The 23,672-nt window shown below is 31.5% G+C and overlaps 2 protein-coding genes across 2 annotated transcripts; both read right to left on the bottom strand.

Moving 5' to 3' along the window:
* Positions 1-3,805: 3,805 nt before the first annotated feature.
* Positions 3,806-6,219, bottom strand: LOC109808479 (uncharacterized). Its single transcript, XM_020371503.2, has 3 exons — positions 6,023-6,219; positions 5,763-5,939; positions 3,806-4,295 (listed from the first exon to the last, which is right to left on the bottom strand). Exons 1-3 carry the CDS (start codon positions 6,178-6,180, stop codon positions 4,052-4,054), a joined length of 579 nt encoding a protein of 192 aa, XP_020227092.1. The 5' UTR covers positions 6,181-6,219; the 3' UTR covers positions 3,806-4,051.
* A 4,613-nt stretch (positions 6,220-10,832) lies between these two features.
* LOC109808478 (transcription factor/transcription regulator) lies at positions 10,833-11,850 on the bottom strand. Its single transcript, XM_020371502.3, has one exon. It carries the CDS (start codon positions 11,581-11,583, stop codon positions 10,984-10,986), a length of 600 nt encoding a protein of 199 aa, XP_020227091.1. The 5' UTR covers positions 11,584-11,850; the 3' UTR covers positions 10,833-10,983.
* Between the last annotated feature and the right edge of the window lie 11,822 nt (positions 11,851-23,672).

Raw genomic sequence — 23,672 nt, 5'->3', positions numbered from 1 at the left:
TGTTGTGCACCGAGAATTACCACACACATATATATGTCTCCACATTAGTAAATATTTTTTTATAAATATTTTTAAGTAAATAAAAAAATTAAAATTAATTTCTCTATGAACTAATTTGCGAGTTTTCTTATATTAGGTTTTCTAAAATTTGAATAATTATTATATTGAACAAATATTAAAAAAAAAAATATTATGGAAAGCTTTAAGAGTTGTTCTTCCAAGAAAATTAAGGAGGCAAAGAAAAGATTGGATCTAATCTCCAATTCAGATGGCACCTTGAATGCATGAGATTGGTAGCATTGTGAGTGTGTGTGACTTTCCGACCAATAACATAAAAATAAAAAGCATGAAATGGATATTTAAAGAACGAAAGGAATCTCCCCATTTTGAGATGAAGCCTTATCTCTTCTTTGGACCGTATGCCCTCTCTTCATTATTAAGAGTATCCTTGTTCCCACGCACGTTATTCTTATTTATATTATTATTTTCTCATCCTTACTATTTTAATCCTCCTCAATTATTGCTGCCAAAATTATTATGCTTTCACCCATGTTTCTATTTCTCTAAATACGAGACAATAATTTATTTCTACTTATTATCTATTTAGAAGCTCGATATAACATCACTTATTATATCTTTATTTCTATTTAATTTTTAAATATTTTACACACTTATCATAAATCAAAAAATAATAAAAACATATTTAAAGATAAAAATAAATTTATTAAAATATTAATATATTTTTAATGTATGTGTTATCTTCTTTAGTGCATAAATAGAAGAAGTATTTTACTTATGCTTATTTATTTTTATCATTTGTAGGTATAGGAATAGGTTGATTGATTGGATAAAAAAAAATAGAAATAGGTTGATTATTCTTCAAAGGTTTATGACATCGCGCATCTACATTAAGTTTAGACCAATTTGAGTTTATTTATTAGATATTTTTTAGTTATTTTTTAAAAGGTATTTACTAAAAAAAATTATAAGTTGGACTTAATTTAACTTTTAGTAATATCAATTTTGCACCTAACTCATGCTTATAAAATTTGTATACTCTAATAAAGTCTCATTATTAGTTAATATAAGATTTCTAACACATATTTTTTGCATTAAGAACTAAACATCTCAAACGTAAAGTTTACAGAACATGATATTTAAGGGTAATTTGATAGTGGCCTAATAATTAGTGACACGATAAACTTAACAATAATTAATATGATAAACTCTAATATTATTTTAAGAAATGTAAAATTAGACTTAACTCAATCTCATAAAAATGACTTATAATGTAATGTTTGAAAGAGAAACAAAATTGTAGCTTACTTCAAGCATAAAAACATTATCCAACGTAATTACATTAGTTCAAAGATGAAAATTAGTAATCTTATATTTGTGGTGATATGTTATATAATTATCACTACTTATAGCAATATTACTCATAATCAGACAATTCAGATGATGATTTTTCAATTTTCCTTCTCATAACCGATTTTAGAAGCAATGTAAAATTTGTTAGATATTTAAACTTTAACTTAGAAATCTTCACCACACCAAGTTTAAACTAGAACATGATATGCATATAAGGGTTTAAAAATAATTAAGCCATCAAAAATATATTTCAATTTCAAAATCAAATATTTTAAAATGCTCAAGTCTCACCGTGCATTGCATGTATCTGACTGATCTTATTTTTAGAAAATTGTAAGTGACATTCAAATACAAAATTCATAAGTGTGCTAAACCTTTTTACCCAATTTTCTCTTAGATGTTTCAATTTTCGTGATTTCTTGAACCATTCAACTCACTTTTTTTCCTTCTTTTACGTTCTAACTTTTCTGCATTTGATTACTCAAATTTTGTCTCTTCTCCAATATACTCTTTTGGGGGTCAGATTAAACATTCAACATGTTTTGTTTTGGGCTTGGGTTGTTGATTCATCTGTTTATTGTTCGTTTTGTTTTGTCTTGTAACATTATTGTTTTTTTTTTAAATAAATGAACACAAATAATTCTCAAAGTAGCATGTTTTTTGAATATTGTTGCAATTTTGTGAGATGCATGAGAGGATTACACTTGTATTAAGTTTTCATTTGTGTTTTCTTAAAATCTACTATAATACAGATATAGATATAAATACAGATTTAGGAGTGGGAGTAACCTTTGGGCTTTATATATATATATATATCAAAACGTAGGAAAAAATTGTATCTTTTACTGGAATCTATGTTCCTTGAAATGTATATGGTATAGATAGATTTAGGAGGGAGAGTAACATTTAGTCTTTTTTATTATTATTTCGTTTCTCCTTGTAATTGAAGTTTAGTTAAAGTCAATTGATTGATGAAATATCTTCAAAGAGAAGATTTAACGATACATCCAGAAAACCTTTATGTAGACATACACGAATTTCTTCATGAATGGACCTTCCCTCTACTACTTACTACATGCAAATCTTAAGCCAAAATGACGATGGGAAATGTTGAGAATATCATCATGTTATATTTATTTATTTATTTATTTATTTCGGATAAAAAGGAACGGTCATGAAAAAAAAAGGGGGGGAGAAAGATTCTCTTTTGGTTGCAAAGGATAGGATTGCTTTTTCTGGGTCAAAAAGATATCTTTCTTAGAAGTCTTCTTCCTTGTATTATCCACTGTACGGATACCATTTAGATTATTTTTTTACTTATTTAGATTTAAGCTTAAAATTTTTTATAAAAAAAAAGTTATAAAAAGTTTTTAAAAAATTAACAATATTTTAAATTAGAAATATTTCCTTTTAAGAAGGTAGTGTGAACAGAGACCAAATGGAAATGTGAGAAAGTAGGTTAAGAGGAAATGGACGATTTTGATGTAAATCAATCAAACACTTGGTTGGTTAGTTGTTGTGGCAAACCCCAGTGCGACTGAGTGTTGAATTGCTACCACCTCGTGGTCGAGTGCTCCACACCCACGCCACCATCAATTTCTCAACTCTACTCATTTCTTTTTCTATATCATTCACTACGTGTACATAACTCATTATGTAAATCTTTTTTCGTAAGTTATTTCTATACAAGTTGTAAAATAATTTTACAAGTTATCATGGAGTATTTTTAATTTAATCCACCGGAAATGAATAGGTTTAGTGACGTAATTTGCACAAAGTGTCAGGTTCTATCTTTATATAACTTAGTTACGAATTAAAAGAAGTAAATAAACTTTTTCAAATGCACCTTTAATATTTACTTCAACTGCTATTCTAACTATTGGGCTTTAATTACTTCATGCACAATTATTATTACTACAAATTCTTTTTGTTCTTCTTTATTAGTGTGTACTGTACTCAGAGAGTTTCAGTTTCATAACTCGTGCATTACCTATCATTGTCTTTCTTCATAAACTCATAATGTTTTTCCCTCTGCTAAGCACCGAAATGATTTGTAAAGCAAGTATAGAAGATTGAGAGGCTGAGAGTAAAATTAATAGAGTGAAATGGCCCAAAGAAGTTGTCATGGGCCTAACAGTATCAAAGCTCTACGCTCACCCCAATGCATCAAACACTTCAGAAAGCCTTCTTTTGCGTATATAATCTCAATTTGTTACCCCTTTTTGTTTCTAACTAGTTATTTATTAGATAATTTAGTCAAACCAGTAATTTACTTTACAGGTCAAATTTATAATAGGATTACTCCATAAGCACTTGTAAAAGAAGAAAATAAATTAAATTTTCATAGTATACCAGTTTTGTCATGGTCATGGGGGTTGGGAAGATGCTTTCTACTTTGACCTATTAGCGGCAATATTACCTAATGGATAAGGTGTCCAAGGAAACCATTCTTCTTACATTTCAATTGGAATATATGAAACAAACATCTAGTTTCTTAATTCTCGTAAAACTAGTGTAAATGAAGACTTTCCTTGAATGAGTATGATGTATCTCTATTGCTTCATTTCACCCCGTGTAACAAGGATGTAAATTCAAGTATAATATCTCAAAATACACATGAAAGTAATTAATTGGTGACTCTGGCATTCTTCTATACATGGACTTAACGCACTCTATCTCTTTAGTAGTCATCATCTTCATTTCTTGACCCAAAGAATCTCCTGAAAACTGCCGCAGCAGCACCAAGAAACATAAAGAGAAGAATAGTGTCAAATCCACCTCCAACGCCTACGGCTACACTGGGACCTGGTGCAAAGAATGAAAACGGAGACCATCCCCAGCCACCGTAGAATGGCGAACCATAACCATAGCCATAACCACCAACAAGAGGAGGTGCCACTGGAGGATTGATATAGATATTGGTCCTGTCAATTCACATAAATTCCCAAGATAAGTCAGCTCAAATGTTATATAAGTGACTTAATATATCATCTCTGATGATAATCCAACTCCAGGATATATGAATACCATATATCAAATATATTTAAATATAATAGATCTGTCTACTTTCTGCAGAACACTAAACATTTTGTATTTTTATATGGAAACCTTCAAATGAAATTCTGCAAGAACTTCCGCAGTAAAACAAAAGAGGAGGAAAACCAGGTACAGTTCCATCATAATTTAAACATCATAGAATTAACTGCTCATGCATAATCATTTCTATTTCACTTTTTATTTTATATTTTTGTATGCACAAGTCTTAAAACTATACCTTGTTGAAATTCAAGTGTGAAGTGAATCCTATATTTGTTAGAGTTGGACATGTTAAGTAGTATATAAGTGAGAAAGATTCATCTACGTGATGTCTTAAGATTTTGAATTATGTTGTGGTCTTAAGTTCTATTATGTAATTTATTTATTACTCATACATAGAGTGCTTAGAAGGTTGTCCTTAATATTTTAGGTTATGTTGGACTTCAAGTATGAAGTGAGTTCCACATCTGTTAGAATTGAGCATGTTAATTAGTATATAAGTGAGAAAGATTTATCTATCTAATGTCTAAGATTTTGGATTATGTTGTGATATTAAGTTTACTTATTTGATTTATTCACTACTCACGGATAGGGTGTTCCCTAGTGTTTGACTCCTTAACTCAATACATCCCCAAAATAATCAAGGTGAACAAAAAACAAAAAAGAAGGTTGTCCCATTTTGTTGGCAAAAAACGTTTTCCAACCCATACATGTAATGTAACCTTAACACCTTTGTGTCGATCATATATTTTTCCGAAGGCAACAGATTTCAGGGCTTCAGGCATGACTAATGAAGCAAAAAAAAAAATGTGAGCTAGAATGATGATTAACAATTACTGCCTTTATATCTTTTGTACAAATCACATAAATTCTTGATAAGAGTTATTTCTATTATTTTAACACAGCTGCAAGGACTTGAATTTGAGATTAAAACCTAAATAACTTTGTACCCGGTTGATCCACGCACTTGGTAGTAAAATAAAAGTTGGGATAATGATGAAGGTTTTGAAATACAAACAAGAGGGTGATCAAAAGCAAACCATGAGAGATGAGTCCAAAATAAATAATATCTTACCAGTGGAGCTAGTTGCGCGCAAACACCCAAAACATAGCAAGATAACATGCCCCTCTTGAAAATTATATGTGCCTCAAACAAATTACAAAAAATCCTAACAGAAGGTGGAGTTGAACCTAAGACCTCTTGAGAGATGCATGCTTAACTTATTTAAAAGCTTGTAAAGATGGGGTTTGCACTGAACTTAACAATAGGAATATAATGAAGTAAAAAAGAGAGGTGAAAAGATGAGGCAGAAGTAAATAAGAGGAAAGGAAATGAGCAATAGCATTGATCCAACCTGGAATTGTTGATTCTTGGTCCAGAGCGGGGAGGCGGTGACTTGAAGGCCTGGCCACCAATTCTGCCACCAGTCTTGGCGGCAGATGCATCATGAACTGAGCCAAGTGTTAAGACCCCAGCAGCCACTGCAACTATTACCAGCTTTCCCAACTTGTTCTCATTCTTCTCCTTCTCCCTGTTAATACAAAACTCATCAAATTCGTTTTTTGGAACATCGAAGATAGAGTGTTGTATTCATAATGCATATGAATATGATACCTTGGAGCTTGTTGTGGGGAACTGCAACATAGAGTTTTGAGACAAGGGATAGTAACAGTTCTGATCCTCAACTTTGGGTTGTGGGTAAGTGGAGTGAGGGCGTTGGTGAGGAAGGTTTGGTTCGAGGAGGCTAAGGTGGACATTTCTGGAATCACCATGTCAATAGCTTCTGTTCCGACCACGTTTTTCTATCACTAATATTAATCAAACCAACCCAATCTCTCTTCTCATATTTTAATTTCGTGGTTCTCCACTTGCCACGTGCCACCATTGTTACGAGCAAAAACTAATTTAGATTTTTTTATTATTATTTAGATTCAGTAATTAGTAAATACCGATGGAACATGCTAAAGTTAAAATCAGATAGGACTGTAACTAAAAACAGTCATAGCAGAATTCAGAGAATCACGGTAAATATTTTTTAATTTAAGAAAAGTTAAGAAATATAGCCTGCAAATTACCTTTAAATTTGAGTCCAACTGTAAATAATTCACCTTCTAATATATTGGGTTGGCTGCCAGTGGTGAAAAGGTTTGGATAATATAGAAAAGTTCTTATATTTTATCAGAAATATTAGTAATATTTTTTTAACACTGTTTCTAACAATTATTTTTATCAAATGAAATTTAATAATAATAATAAATAAAAAAAAGACACACTTTGATAAGTCTCACTACTAAATAAGGAGAAAAACTCTTTAAATGAGATGCATATCACAAAAATAGTTTACGATATAGCATTTAACAATTTTAGTCATTAAATTATTATTTTAGTGAAACCAAAATAGTTTTGATTAATGGCTGGTTTCGTTCTTTTCTGGCCTTTTAATTTTGATCTGTATTAAGTATTATTCATTTGCAGTGGGTAACAAAACTGGGGTTGGCTCATGATAAAAGAAAGAAAGAAAAAAAAAAAAAACTGGAGTAGGCTTAGTTCATTTTCTACAAGGTTCATGATATATACACCTCCTTTTTTTTTATAAGTACACCTCCTTTTAAAAAAAATAATTAAAATTTTAAAATATTCTTAATTTTGTTTTAAACTTTTAATTTTACATTTACAACATTTAATTTAGTACTTTTTTTTCACACATTTTTTTCTTTTTTTCAATTTTTACATGCATCCCTTTATTTTTCTTTCACCCTATCTATTTTGGTAATATGTGAAAATTGAAAGAGAAAAAAAAAAGTGTTTGAATAAGAAGAAAAAAGTAACAAATTGAAAGTTAAAAGTATAAAATTAAAATTTTTTGAAAAAAATTATAATATTTTATAATTTTTTTTAAAAGGAGGTGTACTTATAAAAAAAAAAGGAGGTGTATGTATTATGAGCCTTCTACAAATGAGAAAAGTTGAAGGCCCAAATGACAAATATTTTAAAGATAAAAGTAGTACCCATAAGGTCATAGGCCACATACTAGTTCTATTTACAGTTTCGGTAGGGCGACCGCATGTGCATTGAGCTTTGAGCAATTAGGCCTTTAACTTAAATGGGTTAAACTGGGCTTCTACCAATTATTCAGCCATTATGTTGGGCTTTTACGCCTTTTCTGCTTTGCTGTTCTGTTTATTACACTAAATATATCTTTATCCTTTATCTTATTATAAAAATTAGTATTGATCTTTTATATTTTTAAAAAAATTATTTTTATCGTGTAAAAATAATTTAGGTTAAATTTAATTTTAATCTCTATTTTTATAGATCCATAATTTTGATCTTTTTATTTTAAAATAGAAACATTTAATCTTTCTATTTTTAAAAATATAAAATTTTTATTTTTATTGTCAATTTAATGTTCATTTTTTATTATTAAATTTTGACATTGTTTGATGATTTGTTATCACTTAAGTGATGTGACCTATATGGATAAAAGAATATTTGTCTATATTTATTTTTACAAGTGATTGATATTTATTTTATTAATAAAATATTTATTTGCATGTTTTATATAATTTTTTTTCTACATATCATATTAAATGTCACATCACTTAAATATGAATAAATGTTAAAACTTAACAATTAGTAGATATCAATTTAATGGGAAGACCAAAAATAAAGGAATAAATATCTTTATTTTAAACTAGAAGGACTAAAAATGTAATTTAGTCATAAAATTATTTTTATTTTTTAATTTTCAAATTTAAATTTACATTTTTTTGCTGAATTTTTAAATTAACATTGTCTTCTAAAAATAATGATACTTTTTAATTTTGGAATACAATTTTAATTTTATTTTTTGTTAATTTAATGTGTGAATTTTATTACCATATATTCACATATACGAAAGTTATGTAACTCTACTAGTATCTATATTAATATATAAAGGAGATATTCGTTTTGATAACCACCTTGGTCTCAATTTTTTTTGACCATTATACCCTTTTATTTTAAAAAATTAGAAAAAATATTTTTTGACCATTTTATCCTTTGTTTATTTTTCAATAATTATTTTTTTATGAGTAACTTCTCATTTTTTTCTTTTTTTATTTATTTTTTATTTTAATATAATGTAGGCACGGAGTGTCTTTTTCGTGCTAGTTTAAATAAAAAGAATTATAAACATGATGAATTAATTAACGGAGTCTTAATAATAATATATAAAAACTCAACAAAAAATCCTCATACTAAATGAGATATGAATTTGTGGTAGTGTTCCTTCTCATTTATTACAGGTTAAATGGGAACTTTTGATTTTCTTGCTCCCTTTCTCTTAGATTCAAGCCACTCTAATTTGTTTTGAAATTTAATATACTATTCATCGGTTAAATTAAGGCCTTGATTTATTCAAAGGATGCTTGGCTAGCACTTGATAAGTATAAAATGCAGTTAGTAGATTTGTGTTTATTTATAGTAGGTTTAATTACTCATTTAGTCATTATATTTACACAATTTTTATATTTTGTTATATAAAAATGAATTAAATGAATAAGAATTTTAAATTAATGAAAGAAATTATGAAGATGAATTATTTAAATAAAAAAATTCTTTTTACATTTATTAATTTGATATGATGTATCAAAAATAATTCAGAAATAAAATATTTAATGAGATATTAAGATTTAAAATTTAAATGTGAATTAAAATTAATTAAATTTAGTCGATAGCATTTAAAAGGATAGAAAATGTAAAGATAAAATAAAACGATGTACTTATTGTAAGATGTCACATTGAAAAAAAAAACTTCTTAAAAATCTTCTCAAGTACTTATCATTCAAATTTATAATATAACAATAGACTAATTAAAATATAATATAACATAAACCAATTCATGTAAACATGAATTTTAGAAATCAGAATGTATATTGAACTTAGGAAGTAAGTCCACTAATTTGTCTATTTTTTTTTAGATTAGGTTAGATAAATAAATTTAAACTTGTCAACTCAATAGATTCAATCCGCTAATTTGATAGGTTAACTCTTTGATCTATTTTATTTTAATGTTTTTAAAAGATAAATTTGTAATAAATTTATGTTGAATCAATATTTTTTATCATTTAACTTCTCTATCTAGATAATTATTTTCATGAAGTATATTGCTTTAATCACATGTTTATTACAATAACATTTTAAAATATAGGGTTTTTTCATTAAAAAAATATATATTATTTTGATCCTTTGCGTGAAAAATAACTCCTTTATTCAACTTTACAAATAATAATAATAAAATTATTGATTGAAGATATAATGTATATTGAAATATTTTAATTATTTTTTTTTTAATTTGGATGGGTTTAAGGGATTAACTTACTAACTCACTATTTTTAATCCATCAATTCACTAAAGTGGGTCAACCTGTCAACTTATTAACTCATCATTAAGTAAGGTAAATTACCTTTTTTAATTCATTTTCTTTGGTAGATCAATCCACCCCATTTTCCTTTATGGTCTATTCGTGTTGCTTTATTTTAATTACGTTGACTTACTTTTTCATTCTTAATTAACCTCTCCTTCAAAATGTCATAGAGTAATTATAAATATGCATAAGAATTTGAATTGTTTTTATGTGATTACCCTTAGCAAATTGTGTGAGAGGAAAAAAGAAAAACTATAGGAAATCCCAATCGTTAGCGGTGATATCTTGAGTGGGGGCGAATGTGTGATTCTCGTACCCTTAGGTAAAACTAAGAATTAAAATATGTACCTTCTAAAACCCATAATCCAAAAGTGTAGCCCCTCTCAGGCTGGTTATGGAAAATTTTGTCCAGTACTTGAGTATTAATGATATGTGTTTGCTCCTTTATAAGAGCCTTCAATTCAGAAAATGTGAGCAACTCATGAAAAAGTAATAAGCCAGTTGTATTGTATCATCATTTTTTACCTGCTGGAAAAGGCCTCAATGATGCATCACTCTGCTGGTCCAAAAAGGACACTTCGTAGAATGCGTAAACAAGACCCAAGCAAGTGCTAAAACAAACTACAACATCATTCGCCTTAACTAAATCTAACACACAACACAAAGGACAAATATGAATAAGTTAATTACTGTTACTTTGACTCACAAATATATGCTTTATAAGTTTATTTAGACTCTAAACTCTACTAAAATAAACACTCGAATTAACCAACCTGCATTTTCATCCATCTTACATTAAGGAAGGAATACTTCTAAACACAGATATGAAAGAACCCTGATTAATTACTTACTACTTTCTTTCTAGCCTGTTTTTTCCCCATTTTTCTCTCCCTTAAACAGTTTGAAAAATATATGCAAAACCAAAAATATATTCAAATTACAACAGCAACCAAGTTAACATACCATAACTTCTATCGATAAGTCATTAATCAAAAGTTCTTCAATAAAAATTAATCATCAACAAAACTAATAAATACTTTATACTAATTAATAATATATAGTTGTAAAAATATATAAATATATGCCATAACTTGTTCAGCAATTAATAAATCTTGAATGTAACATAGTTTATGGCTTAATTTGTGGAAATCAATGGACGACATACAAATCAACTTGTCTCTGGCAGTAGAAACTGAAGAGCATTCACCTGCATTTGCAAACAGCTGATGTAACTCTGAAGCTCTGCAGCCATTTGTTCATCACACATCTCTTCTCCTCCAGGTACCAACCTTCTCAGTCTCTTCCACTGCTTCTTCATGTCCTCATCTTCATCATCTTCTATGCCTAAATCCCTTTTCGTTTCTGACATGTCCATGCACTTAGACTTGCTCCCCAAAACCTCCACTTTGGACTTTGAGCTAGGGTTTGAAGAGAAATATTCCATTGGGACAACCTCACTTTTATCATAAATCTTTGATGAACCTTCACAAGTGGTTTTATCTGCATTGACATGATCGCTTTGAAGCTTGGCTTTAAGGCCCTTACTCCATGCAAAACCTTGTGCTGACAACACCATCGCCATGTCCACTTCATACTTTACAGCATTGTTAATATCACAGTGGCTGTTATCTTCTTTAGATTTTGTTTCCTTTATCTTCACCAACGCTGGAACTAAATGGTTCAAATAATTTCTAGTGAATATAAATTGCGCTATTTGGTTTGGTTTCACAGAGTATACACGTCTGCGTTTAGCCACTTGCCCTTCCATTTAATCAAGAAAGTTGGACAACAATGATGCCACCCAGAGAAAGAGATTTCAAGGTGTTGAAATCAAAATTGAAAGACCCTTTTGTTCTCTTGGGAATAGGAAAAAAAAAATCTAACTAGTAAAAGGGATTAGAGAGAATGAAGAAAGATGGTTGGTGATTGGAAGAAGTTGTAGCTAGGACAAAGGGACGAAGACAAAGCAAAGTAATAACAATAGGGTACATAGTGAAAGTAAACCAGAAGACGAGAGATACGAAAGAGGGTTTGTTATCAGCTATATATATGCTAATGAGGGAAAGATTAACAATTGAAACAAGTTGATGGAACTATTGGAGAGTAAAATGACATACAATAAATGGATTGTACCCACAAAAAAAAAATCAAATATCACTTATTTTACATCATTAAAAAGAATTATGTATCATTTGTCTACACACAAAATCTAATAATACTGAATGTGAAAAAATATTAAAAAAAACTCAAGTTCTATATTAACTAGAGATAAAGTTAAAAGATATATATATATATATATATATATATATATAAATAATTCTTATTTTATAAATTAATTTTATAGAATTAAGTTAAGTTGAATTTTATATTCTAAAATAATGAAAAAAAATTATGGAAATTGAATTAGGGAAAGGAAAATTGAAGAGGAAATTAAGGGGAGTAGTGAGAGAGGAGAAAGTGGTGTAGTTATTTAGAGTGGCACATGGAGTCACATGGTTCTTGCTTTCCACAGAACGGAGTCTCTCCCTCCTCCCATGTGCACTAGAAAACAAAGACACCAAAACCCCACTATAAATGCCCTCACATGACTCCACCTCTTTAACTGGTACTCTTTCCCTTTGCTCTTCCAAGCTCTCCCCTACTTACAAACCCTTTTCCCCTCATTTCAAATCAACCAGCTCATCCTACTCCTACTCCTATCACCACTTCAACTCAGAATCAATTCTTCTCATATCTTACAACAATAAATTCATTTCAACTATGCTCAACATTTATTTTAACCTGCTTATATATAATTGTATGGTTTAAATTTGTTATCCTCGTGAGACTAATTAATTCCTCTTAGCAACAATGATATGTATATGTATAAAGCTTGGAGTGAGTCAAATAAAAAAAGCCAAAATGTTGTGTTCATTAGAGAAAACTAAAGGGTTGATCAGTAACTTGATAAAATCATTGACCTTCTTGCTTATATGCTTGTAATATAATAATCACTCGTCCTATTAAAGATGAGAAAATGAAGGAGAATAAGAAGATGAAAGTGAATTCGGAAATCTTCCTTTATGCTTTGAGAGGATCCTATAATAGATAGATTCCAAGTCTAAAGTGAAAAACTAAATGCCAACCACCGTTTGAAGGGTTTGTGGGACAAGTGTGCATGTGAAAGTATAAGGTACGTAGGGTTCCGATACGATTCTTGTAGTTAATAATTAGTGATAATGTATGAATACAAGTTATTCTACCTGAACCTGAGGCTGAGGCAGAAACAGTAAGGGTATGGATGACATAAGGGAGGGTAGGGCCATTTGGCATGCCAAAGTTAAAAAAGGCAAGCATGCAATTAGTCGTGCCAATAAAGAAATGAGGCACTAACATTAATTGAATGTTGGACTATAGTACTAGAGATTGCATTGACGAGTCATACACAATTAACGCCTGGATTCGTGAAATTGTCAGAGGATGATTGATTGGTTCGTGAACGCTGTTGTGATCGATGATGGAGAAACAACAACCTAGCTAGTGGTACTTATTCAACTAAGCTTTGCAATCAAATTTATATAATCATAAATTTGGATGATGCTCGATACTTTATAATTTCTCAAGGATGTGAGTTGGTGAGGAATTTCCTACCGAGGTTTGATAAAGATAAATATATGGGATAATATTAAAGTCTCGTATTAAAATGTGATATCAGATTTTCTTGTGTGATCAATATATGATCACATTAATAGATTTTTTTATGTTAATAATCTCATGTATTATGGGATAATATCTTTTATTTTGTACATCATATTTTGAGTATTTTTTTAATTGTCTTAGTTTTTATTTTATAAAATATTTGTTTTATGTAACAACTCATCGTAATCATTACACTTTATAAAATTATATGCATTCACTAATATTTGGATATATAATATATAACATACATATAAGAGTAAAACAACTAAACGAATACAAATAATATATATATATAGAGAGAGAGAGTATTTTAGTATGAGTAAACTATGCACCCTAAGTATCGGTTATAAGCACAACTATATATACAACTACTATATGAGGGTAGTACAAAACATTCAAAAGTATCGTCATCATCTGATGACCTCCATTGCTCACCTTTGTAGACCTACTCTTACTACTTTTATATCAAGTATGATCATTGTAATCCATTCACATAAAAATAGATAAGGGTAAACTAGATTTCAAAAAAATAGAAGTATAAAAAAAAATTATATTATGATTAAGATATTTGAAAACTTCAACAACCAAATAATCAAATATTCACCAACATGTAAACTAGCAATCAAGAGTTGATGATTCACATCATACAACAATCAACCTGTTTGAAAGCTTCATATTATGCGGTCAAACTCACGCTAAGTAGTATTATACAATAGAATATTCATTCAATGCATATGAGTACACCAATCAACAACACATCATATGGATACACCTTAACTAATGCATCATCATGCATTCACCTATAAAGATTTCCTAATACATTTGAGTTGTCTAAGTGACTTGATTTTGCTGAATCAACCCTAATCACTTTCACGTCATATGTGCCTACTGGATCCACAGCTAAAATGGGATATTAATCCTTCCTCTAATTTCTCAGATGTTGTCACTTACACTTGGAAAACTCGATTCCGTCGTCAGGACTAGCATAAATAGGTATAGGTGTGTACTACAACTTTGACATGCATTACTAAGTCACTTCTAAAGTTAGTTCATTAACTATCCTCAAAGAACCATACGACTTTTACAGTAATTAGTTAAGGGTGATAGCCTTCAACCTCATGCTTTACTTCATATTGACTAAAGACTTAGCATAGACTCAACAAAATTTTAATTTTATTTGATTAAAAATTAAAATTAAGGGTGAAATTATAAGAATAAATTAGTTGCTTTGAGATATATCATATAACCCCATTGATTCATATGGTATAAAATTCAAAATAAGCTTAATTTGATTGTAATTAGTAATATTATAATTTGACTTGTCTAAAAAAAGAACATATATCTTAAATTTGTTATAATATATTAAGATCTTAAAAAATGAATAAAAATATTAAATATAAAGGAAATTATATAGCTTAACCAAAAAAAAAAACTTAAAAATACTTCTTCAATAGTAAGTATTAAAATTTATTAACAAAGTTCAACTCAATTGTTTAATACTTAAATTTCTTAAGGACAATTACAGAAATTTAATTATCTAGTTGTTATAAAATAATTGTTGGAAATAGGTAAAAATGATTTAATTTGATAATATTTATGTTTTTAAAAATATTCTCTGACTATTAATTGTGATATTTTTTTTAATAAAAAAGTATGAATTAAAATTCATAATATTAGTGTCTGCAAATTTAAAGTAACATACTATTAAGAAAGTCTGTTAATAAAACTGGATATATAATTGTTAAATATATTGTAAATATATTACTGAAACAAGATAAATAGTTTCCTATTTCATAGCCTTCCGTTATAGCATATATTTGATTGCCTTCTGTTATGGCATAATTGCCTTCTGTTATGGCATAATTGCCTTCTGTTATGGCATAATTGCCTTCTATGGAGAATTACTCAAATGTCTCCTCTTATTGTCAACGTCTCAAATCAATAGCAGATCAGCTGAAGAACGTTGGGGCTCCGGTGTCTGAAAGTCGTTTGGTATTGCAACTGGTTGGGGGTCTTGCACCTCCGTACCGTGGTGTGGGAACGTTGATCCGCCAAAGCAACCCTCTACCTCCTTTTTACAAGGCTCGGTCCATGCTCACTCTTGAGGAGGCTGGTTTGGCAAAGGAAGCAGCCACTGAGTCTGCTATGCTCACCACTTCGACTGATGATGGGTCCTCACACACTGCCAAATCTGGACAGTCGAAGAAAAACTATGGTTCGCACCATTCAGGCGGTGGACGGCGCAATCATGGGGGTGGTCGCAAGAATGGAGGCGGAAGGTCCTCCACTGGCAGTAAAGGCGGTGGTCGGGGGCAGTTTTCTGGTGGCCAAGGACGCTTCATTTCTCCGCATTGGCAGCAGCATGACCAAAGTGGCAACCGTCCTCCGCAATGGCAGCAGCAACAACCTGTTCCATGGGGCTGGTATAATCCTACCCGGCCTATTCCTCCTTGTCCCTTTCCAACTCAAGGCTGGGCTCGCCCCAATACTCCTCCACCTCGCCAAGTCGGTATCCTTGGTCCACGACCACCTCAACAGGCTTATGTGCATCCTGCCGCATCCCCTGCACCTCTTGAGCAGTCTACTTTGTCTGCTCCCACCGATATTGAGACAGCAATGCACACTATGTCCCTTCAATAACCAGATCAGTCTTGGTACATGGACACCGGTGCTACATCTCACATGACGTCTTCTATCGGTAATCTCTCGTCTTATTTTAATTTGAGCAATCATCCACATAATCACATTATTGTTGGTAATGGTCACACGATTCCAATTCATGGATATGGTCACACGAACTTGTCTTCTCCATGTCAATCCCTCTCCCTTATAAATGTTCTTCATGCTCCTAAACTGATTAAAAATCTTGTTTCTGTTCGAAAGTTTACAAAAGATAATTCAGTGTCTGTGGAGTTTGATCCTTTTGGTTTTTCTGTGAAGGATTATCAGACTGGGATGTCAATAATGAGATGTAATAGCAGCGGCGATCTGTATCCTATGTCCTCTTCTCCCAACATTCAAGCTTCCTCCTCTACCTTTGCCGCCATCACCCCTAAGCTTTGGCATGATCGTTTGGGTCACCCAGGATCTCCTATCTTGGATGTGCTGCGAAAGAATAAAAGCATTGATTGTAATAAACTTTCTAGTTCTAGCCTTTGTGGGTCATGTGTTCTTGGGAAACATATTAAGTTGCCTTTTGTTAATTCCTCTTCCAATACTACTATGCCATTTGATATTTTACACAGTGATCTTTGGACCTCTCCAATTTTGAGTTCTTTGGGACATAAATATTACATTTTATTTCTTGATGATTTTTCAAAATATTTATGGACTTTTCCTTTGGGTCGGAAATCTGATGTGTATGAAATTTTTTTGGCGTTCAAAACTCATATTTCTACTCAATTTGAGTGTAATATAAAAAATGTGCAATGTGATAATGGTGGGGAATTTGCTAACAAGTCTTTTGGGCAGTTTTGTCAAAAACATGACATGTCATTCCGGATGTCGTGTCCACACACTTCTTCTCAAAATGGGAAAGCCGAACGCAAGATTCGAACTATAAACAATATGTCTCGTACTCTTCTTGCTCATGCATCTCTTCCTCCATCTTTTTGGCATCATGCTCTCCAAATGGCAACCTATCTTCTTAATGTACTCCCAAGTAAATTGTTGGGTAATAAGTCTCCACTAGAGGTTCTTTACAAAAAGGTTCCGTCTTATGATCATATCCGGGTTTTTGGGTGTTTGTGTTACCCCCTCATTCCATCCACCACTATTAATAAGTTACAACCACGGTCTACTCCTTGCGTCTTCCTCGGGTATCCAACCCAACATCGTGGCTACAAGTGTTATGATTTCTCCTCTGGAAAAATAATTCTTTGTCGCCATGTATTGTTTGACGAACATACTTTTCCTTTTCGTAGTATACATTCCCTCAAACCCCATACATATGATTTCCTTGACACAGGTTACTCTCCTTATGTCATTCACCATCTTCAACAATGTACTCCCACTCCTACGACTCCGCCCAACGTGCCACGTGAGCCTGTTTCCCCCATCATGCTAGGTGACTCTCATTCACCTTCCGAGTCCAATTCCTCACCTCCTGCCCAAACACATATTAATCCATCTCCTCCTAATAGTCCTATCCAACCGCATAGAGTTGTGACCCGTAGCCAGCATGGGATATATAAACCCAATCACAAATATTCCCTGCATACTACGTTTAAGAGGTCTCCGTTGCCTCGCAATCCGATTGAGGCACTTCGTGATCATAATTGGAAAATGGCCATGGATGATGAATATGATGCTCTTATTAAAAATAAGACGTGGGAGTTGGTGCCCCGTCCTCCACATGTTAATGTCATTCGTTCCATGTGGATTTTCACTCATAAAGTCAAATCTAATGGTGTTTTTGAGAGGCATAAAGCCCGTCTTGTAGGTGATGGGAAAACACAACAGGTTGGCTTTGATTGTGGTGAGACTTTTAGTCCCGTGGTGAAGCCTGCTACGATCCGAACTGTTCTTAGCCTTTCACTTTCGAAGGCATGGCCTATTCACCAATTGGATGTCAAAAATGCTTTCCTTCATGGGGAGTTAAAGGAAACAGTGTATATGCATCAACCATTGGGTTACAGGGACCGTCATCATCCAGATTATGTTTGTCTCTTACGTAAGTCATTGTATGGTCTCAAACAGGCACCCCGCGCTTGGTATAAGCGTTTTGCTGATTATGTTTTCTCTATTGGGTTCGTTAATAGCAAATGTGATACTTCTTTATTCATTTACCACAAAGGGTCGGCTGTGGCTTATATTTTATTATATGTTGATGACATTATTCTAACTGCTTCTTCTGATACACTGCGATGCTCTATCATGGATCTTCTTAGTTCTGAATTTGCTATGAAGGATCTTGGCCCTCTAAATTACTTTCTTGGCATTACGGTCACTCGCAATACAAGTGGTATGTTCCTTTCCCAGCACAAGTATGCCAAAGAAATCATCTCACGGGCAGGGATGACTTCATGTAAGCCATCTAAAACACCAGTTGACACAAAATCCAAGGTTAGTGCTACATCTGGGTCTCCTTTTGATGATCCTACTCTCTATCGGAGTCTCGCCGGGGCTCTACAATATCTCACTTTTACACGGCCAGATATCTCTTATGTCGTGCAACAGGTGTGTCTCCATATGCATGATCCACGGATTGATCATATGTCAGCTCTCAAAAGGATTATTCGCTATGTTCAGGGTACATTGGATTACGGTCTTCATTTATATTCATCACCTACTTCTACTCTAGTCTCTTACACTGATGCAGATTGGGGTGGGTGCCCTGACACGCGACGCTCTACGTCCGGTTACTGTGTATTTTTGGGTGATAACTTGATTTCTTGGTCGTCAAAACGACAACCTACATTATCTCGTTCTAGCGCAGAGGCCGAGTATCGTGGTGTGGCGAATGTGGTCTCCGAATCATGTTGGATTCGGAACTTACTATTGGAGTTACAGTGTCCAGTTCACCAAGCCACTCTTGTGTATTGCGATAATGTGAGTGCTATTTATTTATCATGGAATCCAGTTCAACATCAACGTACCAAGCATATCGAAATGGATATCCATTTTGTTCGTGAGAAGGTTGCCCGCGGACAAGTACGAGTGCTTCATGTGCCATCACGCTATCAGATCGCGGACATTTTTACTAAAGGTCTTCCGCTAATTTTATTTGAAGATTTTCGAGCCAGTCTCAGCGTCCAAAAGCCTCCCGCTTCGACTGTGGGGGTGTGTTAAATATATTGTAAATATATTACTGAAACAAGATAAATAGTTTCCTATTTCATAGCCTTCCGTTATAGCATATATTTGATTGCCTTCTGTTATGGCATAATTGCCTTCTGTTATGGCATATGTTTAGTATATTGTTTCCTAGATTGTAGCCTAACGTGAAGGCATTTACATTGTATATATTCTGACCAAATCAATGAGAATGGGGAGGAAAACATTACTAATTCTAATAATAATGACAGGACCGAACACCATTAGGAAAATCCGTACCTACCTAAGCTTATCATTGCACTTTGTAATAAAATGTTATTTAATTCTTTAACTAGAGTTGCAGTGTAAATCTCATCAAATTGATGTAAGAAATAAGTTGTTAGCTTATATTGTGTTGTTTCAAAATTCGATTCTTATCGATATTTTTCTATTAAGTTTAATACAATAATTAATTAAACTAGGTGTGTATATATATATAAGATATGGTTGGATTTTGAGGGACAGTAGAGTAGAGGGGGCGTTTGATTGTAGCATCACGTGGGAAAAGGATACAGTTTCACAAATTTAATGGAAACAGTTACATTACAGCATATCATATTAATTTATATTTATTTTACATTAAAGAATCTGATTTTTAAATAAAAAAATAAAATTTGATATATTATATAGATATTAAACCAGAGCATGGACTCATGTGATGGTACCCAAGTTGTCTGTACGGAATGGAAGGTGATTGAGAAGGACGTGGCAATGGCATTTGAGAGAGAGACCTAAAATAATATAATATAATTTGGCAATCACATATCCATCCGCATGTGTGCCTCCTTAAATAATAAATATCATATCTCAGATTCAACAATTCTCTCTCATGCCCCTAATTTAACTTCACATATGCTAACTTTTCCTATTTAATACCAACTATTCAAAATATTTTTTTTTTTAACTTTTTTCTTTGTTATAGCACTCAATTGTCATCCTTGTTGGAAACCAAAAGCTATGGGTGGCAAAACGGGCCAGCTCGCCCCGTTTTGGCCCGTCCTGCTAATGGCCCGCCAAAAATGGGCTGGGTTGGGCCGGGCTGGCCCGTCAATGAAAAACGGGCTGAAAATGCTGGCCTGCCCCGCCTAAGAATGGGTTGGCAGGCCGGCGGGCCAGCCCGCATACCAAAAAAATAATTTGCAAAAAAATGGAAAAAAATAGTCCATGTTTCCTTTGATTCCTATTATTAAAATGGCAATTAGTGTCATTATATTCAAATCTTGCATTGAATTTTTTTGAAGAACTTCTTATCATTATATTCACTGTCGCATCATTGGAAAAATTAGAAAAAAAATAGAAATGGTAATAACAATGAAGGTGCTCTTTGGTGGCTCCGTGGCTGGAATGAAATTAATTTAGGATTTTGGTTGAAACCTGAAACGGACTCTCCTAAAGCCCAATTTAGGTGCTCTTCGGTGTTCTTTACGTGTTGGGCCTAATTTTTTTTTTATATAAAGCCTATTATTTTATTTATACTAAAAGTCCAATCATTAAATCACCTATGCGGGCTGGCGGGTTGTGACGGGCCAGCTCACTATTTGGCCCGCTGGGTTGGCAGGCTTGGCGGGCTAAAATGATGGGCCCGGCCCACCAAAAATTGGCGGGCCAGGGCCCATTTTACCATCCCTACCAAAAGCATTAGAAAGTAATAATAATAATAATAATAATAATAATAATAATAATAATAATAATAATAATAATACAAGAACCTCCATCCCTACTAGACATGACATTCTAATCCGGTTATGTGGATATTTGTCCGAACCCGCCCTAATTTAGACGGAAAAAACTTATGTTGATCGAATTCGAATCTGAATTTTTCCCAATTAATAAAATCGGGGAACGGACGGGATGTTAGTACACGCTACATTCTTGCCCATGTACCTGCCCCATACCCACCTCTTTCACTTAATAATATAATTTAAAAATTATCTATATATATATAAACCAAAATTAGAAACGTAAAAATTTATATTATTTTACTTTTTTTTATTTTTAAATTTTTTTTTTTAAATTTTTTTTCATATTTATTATAAAAAAGGTCCAAGAGCCGGGACAGGGACAAGACGGAAAAATTCAAACCCCATTGAAAACTGAGATAAGTACTCAAATTTTTACCCTAATAAATATCGAAGACTAGGACAAGGGCAATTTAAATCTACAAAAGTGAGGGTGGAAAACATAAAATCTGCCACAATCCTTTGCCATGCCTACTCCCTACGGTTGCCGGAACTCATCACATTTTTCCACCTCTTTGTCGTTGAATGGACAACCTATTGTCGAAACACACGGTCGAACCTTAAAAAAAACCATGAAAAAACATTATAAAAAAATATAAATAGTACTATGAAAAAAAGAGTAAGGGGAATTAAAATTAATAAAAGAGGAAGATATGAGAGATGGTTTTCGTTTTGCGCTCAAATTATAAACTTACATCGATCTCATCAAGTGATCAACACTACTAATAATAATTTGTTTTCAATAATTAATGAACTTAATTCTAGATTAAAAAAATACGTTATATTAATTAGCTTCAAAAATTTAAAGGAATGTTATTTCTTTATTTCCAAGCGATTCACTTAAATTTAAGGAAAAATCGTACTGTTTGCTTAATTTAAAAACCAAATTCTATACCAAGAAAAATTAAAAACTAATTATAGAATATGTCAATTGTATAACAATGTATCATTCAACAAACTTTTACCAACGAAAAAGTATTTTAAGTTTAACTAAAAAATTTTGTGGAAATAAAACAAAAACTATTTTCTGCACAAATTATATTGAAGCAAATGTTAATATTATATAAAGATCACCAATAAATTTTCTTAAATTTGAGTAAATTTCATTCAAATTTGAAAGTACAGGTAAGTTGTTACCGTAACTTAAAGTCATGATCAATACCCATGTCTCCATTATTTGAATCGTACCAAAGTCATGACTCCAACATTGAAGTCTGATGAATGTCATAAATTGCAAGGGAATGGGTTTGTCTTTGGTACGCCACGAACCTCCCATACTTCGGAGTAAATATAATCATTAGGTCCACTTTATAGTTAGAAGTGATAAATAAATTTAGATAATATATGTAAAGTTTTAAGTTTAAATATAGTTACAAATTAACTTCTTGATAAAAGAATACGGGAGAGATCATATTAATGGGTAAACTATATTTTAACTTAAAGTTTTAAGATATTAAGTTAATGAATTTATGTTATTCAACTTACTCTTTTCTATTCAATATGAACTCCCTTCACCAAAATGGCCGCAATGTAACTCAGATTGACAAGTCAAGCTTATCCTTTTCGCTTCATTTAATGCATATTAAATTATTCATGTCAACACTTGTTCTTCAATAGTTTCACATGTAGATTTTGATGTAGTACACCGAAAATTTCAACCAAAAGTTGAATCACATTTTTTCTGTGATTGACAATTTGATTTATTCAGTTCAACAACTGAGTGGGGTCACATTTATTTTCGAGGGAATTGGATGGTATCTAAGTGGTTAATCAATTAAATTTTTCCAAAATTTAGATTGACTTTATTAACATAATTGTGAAGATTGTAATGGTCTTAACTCTTAATGGTGTGTTCTGTTAGCATGAATTTTTAAGCATGCAAATATTGAAAGATTTGGTTAAAAGGTGGATGTTGTTATTGACATTTCTTGGGCTTTTGTTTACCAAGTTATGGCCCAATAATTGTTTTTAGTTTTTTATTTTGAACAAACAAAACCATAAGTGACCTACGTCCTAATAGTCCTATTGTCACTTCTAAGTAGGATATGTAGGTACAATTTTTTTTTCTTTTCGAGCGAAAATAGTTTTTTTTTTCTTCGTGCACCCGTTTTAGGTATAAGTTTTGCCATATTTAATTATTTCTTAAAAATCAATCTAAGATATATGGTATGGATATATCCATTTCATGTAAAAAAAAATTCTTTTTTAGTTTCTAACTAAAATTAATATTCTATTTTTCTATATTAATTGTATTCTATTTTTATTAATATAAAATATAAAATATAATTTTTGAAATAAAATATTTCAAAAATTGAAATATCAATAATATTTCTTATAATAACTTGATAATTAATATATAATAATATAGAATATAAAATAATATAATATATATAAAAATATAAAAATAAAAAATATAAATTTCTATATTATATATTTTTTTATAAAGTCTCCGTTTGAGGGGAAATTTTGATACTTGTGAGAATTTGTGGGGTATTAGTTTGTTTTCTGTTTTTTAAGAGATTTTTGGGTCTTTATTTCATGGTTGCATAAAGGCTTGTATCTTTTACTCTTTATTAAGAGATTTTGATTTCGCTTAGCAAAAAAAAAAAAAGAGATTTTGATTTCT

The sequence above is a fragment of the Cajanus cajan genome, chromosome 5 (genome assembly GCF_000230855.2).
Source record: "Cajanus cajan strain Asha chromosome 5, NIPB_CcT2T_4, whole genome shotgun sequence".
Taxonomy (NCBI): domain Eukaryota; kingdom Viridiplantae; phylum Streptophyta; class Magnoliopsida; order Fabales; family Fabaceae; genus Cajanus; species Cajanus cajan.
Note: the sequence above shows the minus strand (reverse complement) of the source record. Positions and strands in the feature narration are given on the sequence as shown.